At 32.9% G+C, this 3,324-nt stretch overlaps 1 protein-coding gene across 1 annotated transcript; it reads left to right on the top strand.

Annotated features, from left to right (window-relative positions):
• Nucleotides 1-1,412: 1,412 nt before the first annotated feature.
• Nucleotides 1,413-2,768, top strand: LOC110258872 (olfactory receptor 6C74-like). Its single transcript, XM_021082114.1, has one exon. It carries the CDS (start codon nt 1,501-1,503, stop codon nt 2,437-2,439), a length of 939 nt encoding a protein of 312 aa, XP_020937773.1. The 5' UTR covers nt 1,413-1,500; the 3' UTR covers nt 2,440-2,768.
• The last annotated feature ends 556 nt before the right edge of the window (nt 2,769-3,324 follow it).

Below are 3,324 nucleotides of genomic sequence, written 5' to 3'. Positions count from 1 at the left end.
TTGCACTTTTAAGAGGACAGATTTAGAAAATACACTCTTTCAAACTTCAGCCTGATTTGCCAGCCGTACAACTCTCTGACTTAATATATGTCCAGTGTTGGGAAGAGTTATCCATGGTTAATATTTCATTAATTACATGTTAGTCATATATTTGAATACCTTATGAGTGGGAAATGTGTGTCTGCCAAAATTTTGTCAACATTTCTGTGATTCATTATGTGTTTCAAATTTACCAGATAGTCACACTCTTCATCTCTTAGGCTATGCTGACCTCAAAATTGTTCACTTATTTAATCGGTATTTTATACAAAGATTAAAATGGTAAGTATGGTAAACAGAAGCAGATAGAGAGAAATTTCATTGGTCAACATTTTTTTTGTTTTCGTTTGATTTTTTTTTTTTACTTAAAAAGGTGTATATTTTTACTTACTTACCATCTTTAACTTTTAAAATGTCCACTTGCTTATTTACATATTTTAATCATCTTTTAATATTTTCCTCAAACTCACTATCCTACCCCTAAAAATTCTTCTTACCTTTCTAGATTTATGTAAATTTTATCTTCATCTGCCTCTTCCCTTCACCTCTCATATCTCATACAATTCCTGAACATATAGATAAATATTTCTGTCCTCTCTTGTATCCTGTATTCTCATTTTCACTCTGTTTTACGTGGCCTATTCCCAGAAGTATAATATTCATAAGAAAACTACAGATTTAATAACATACAAAAATTATAAGAGTGTTTCTGCTGATTTTTATTTTGGAGTAAAAAGTAAGGAGAATGGGGTTGTTAACAGATTGAGGAAATGGAAATACTAAGATTAGGAAATTAATATATCACTGATGTCTTATATATACTTCTCTGAGGTTGGATGTCATAGCTATGATGGCAACTGGGGACAAATTTACAAAATGACACAAAAATCAGGCATTTGACTTGATTATTTGATTAGAATTGTAAAGGTGTACGAGGCACATGTGTGTATGTGTGCTTGTGTGTTAAATGCAAAATATGGGCTAATTTACTTGTAAATACATAATTTTTCTTTTATTATGCAAACTTCTTGATTCAACAGGAATTGGTATCCATTACACCTCATGCACACAATATAGAGTGAAAAAAATATTTTTCCATGTTTTAAAAGCCTCTTTAATTTCCCTCTAATTCATCACATAAAACAATTAACACTTGCGATCATTATTTGGTTATTTTCTAGTAGAATTGCAAACTGCAGATGGAATTCTCCGTCCAGATACTCTGGAAAAGCAAACTAATGTTATTACTGGTATGCCTTCTATAAAACGTGAATGAACTTTATGTTATTCTATCTGAAGTATCATTTTTCTAACTTTAAACATATTTTGAATGTTAATTTTTAATTGAAATGCCTTTCTTCTTTTGTTCCTTCATTTGTTTTTTCCTTCTGTCCTTTCCTTTATTCCTTTCTTTTTCTTTTTCTTTTTTCCTATGTAGACCTGGAAAAGTAAAGGAAATTAATGGGAAACCATACAAAAGTGACAGTGTTTATCTTAGCAGGTTTGACTGATGACCCACAATTGAAAGTTGTATTATTTATCTTCCTTCTTCTCACCTACTTGCTAAGCATCACTGGCAATTTGATCATCATTACACTCACCCTGGTGGATCCTCACCTCAAGACCCCCATGTATTTTTTCCTTCGGAACTTTTCCTTCTTAGAAATTTCCTATACTACTACATGCATCCCTAATTTCCTGGTTATGATGGCAACTGGGGACAAAACCATTTCCTATAGCAGATGTGCTGCTCAGGTATTTTTTGTCTTCCTTCTTGGAGCATCGGAATTTTACTTGCTGGCAGCAATGTCCTATGACCGCTATGTTGCCATCTGTAAGCCCCTGCATTACACAGCCATCATGAACAGCAAGATCTGCATTCAGCTTGTCCTCAGTTGTTGGATCGCTGGGTTCTTTACCATCTTTGTACCTCTCCTCTTAGGCCTGCAGCTCGATTTCTGTGACTCCAACATCGTTGATCATTTCTACTGTGACACAACTGCCCTCATGCAGATCTCCTGCTCGGACACACATCTCATTGAGACGGTGGGATTCATATCTGCTTCAGTGACTCTGGTGGTCACGCTGGTGATGGTGATAATATCATATACCTATATTGCATTAACGATTCTAAAACTCCCCTCAAGTAATCAGAGGAGAAAAGCTTTCTCAACGTGTTCTTCTCACATGATTGTGATATCCCTTTCTTATGGCAGCTGCATCTTCATGTATGTTAAACCTTCAGTCAAACAAAGAATATCTTTTTCCAAGGGAATTGCACTACTCAATACCTCTGTAGCACCACTTTTGAACCCTTTCATCTACAGCTTACGGAACCAGCAAGTGATAAAAGCCTTTATGAATTTGGTACACAGGGTTGTTTTTTTCTCGGAGAAGTGAATATACACTTTCACTATATATGAAAGAAAATAACATAGGAGTCACTTATAATAACAGTGTATCCATTTGTAACTTCAAATAGATATTCCCTTTTTTCCCTTTAATTTCTATGATATTCTTCATCTTTTTAAGCTTTATTTTCACAAAAATCTTAGTTCCGAAGAGTTAATTTTCTTTATATTCTTCAATAGATATCTTGCCTCATCTCACTTCCTTTTACTCCAGATATACGAACAAAATTGAGCTAATTTTTTTCAATCTCTCGTTTTTGAATTCAAAGATTTTCCTTTAAATTGTATTTAACGTAACATGCAATGTAAACACTATCACCATCCTTTATTTATACTTACAACCTCTTAAGATATCCATTTATATCTTTTGCAATTCTACCAATTTATTGGTTTACACACTGTTTCATAGAGTGAAAAAAAAATATTTTAGCAGAGATTTACCATTAGTGTTGAAGCTCAAATTAAAAATTGTTTGCCATTAAAAATATGATTCTTGTGGTGAAGTACTTTCCTTATAAATTAGTTTGTTTCTATTTGAGAATTGTTAAAATTTACAAATATTGCAATTATAGATGAAAATGTTTTAGCTTACCGGTTTAGTTTGAAAATTAATAATGAAATACAATAATTATTGGATGTTTCCATACCCAAAAAAACTGCCTTCAGTAACATGGAATGGGTCTAAAACTGCTTAGGATAACTTACAAATGAGGGTAAGAGTCTTCACTCAGTGTATTCATTCTTTGCAGATTGTCATGGCTATGGATAAATAGATATGTAAATATATCTCCTACCAGGGAAACCAAAAGAGGATAATAAACTAATCATTTCCCTAAGGATTTTTAACTGTAGGTCATTATTTTCTGGAATTTGG

This window comes from Sus scrofa, unplaced genomic scaffold, assembly GCF_000003025.6.
Source record: "Sus scrofa isolate TJ Tabasco breed Duroc unplaced genomic scaffold, Sscrofa11.1 Contig524, whole genome shotgun sequence".
In the NCBI taxonomy this organism is placed as follows: domain Eukaryota; kingdom Metazoa; phylum Chordata; class Mammalia; order Artiodactyla; family Suidae; genus Sus; species Sus scrofa.
This window is presented reverse-complemented; position numbering and strand designations above follow the sequence as displayed.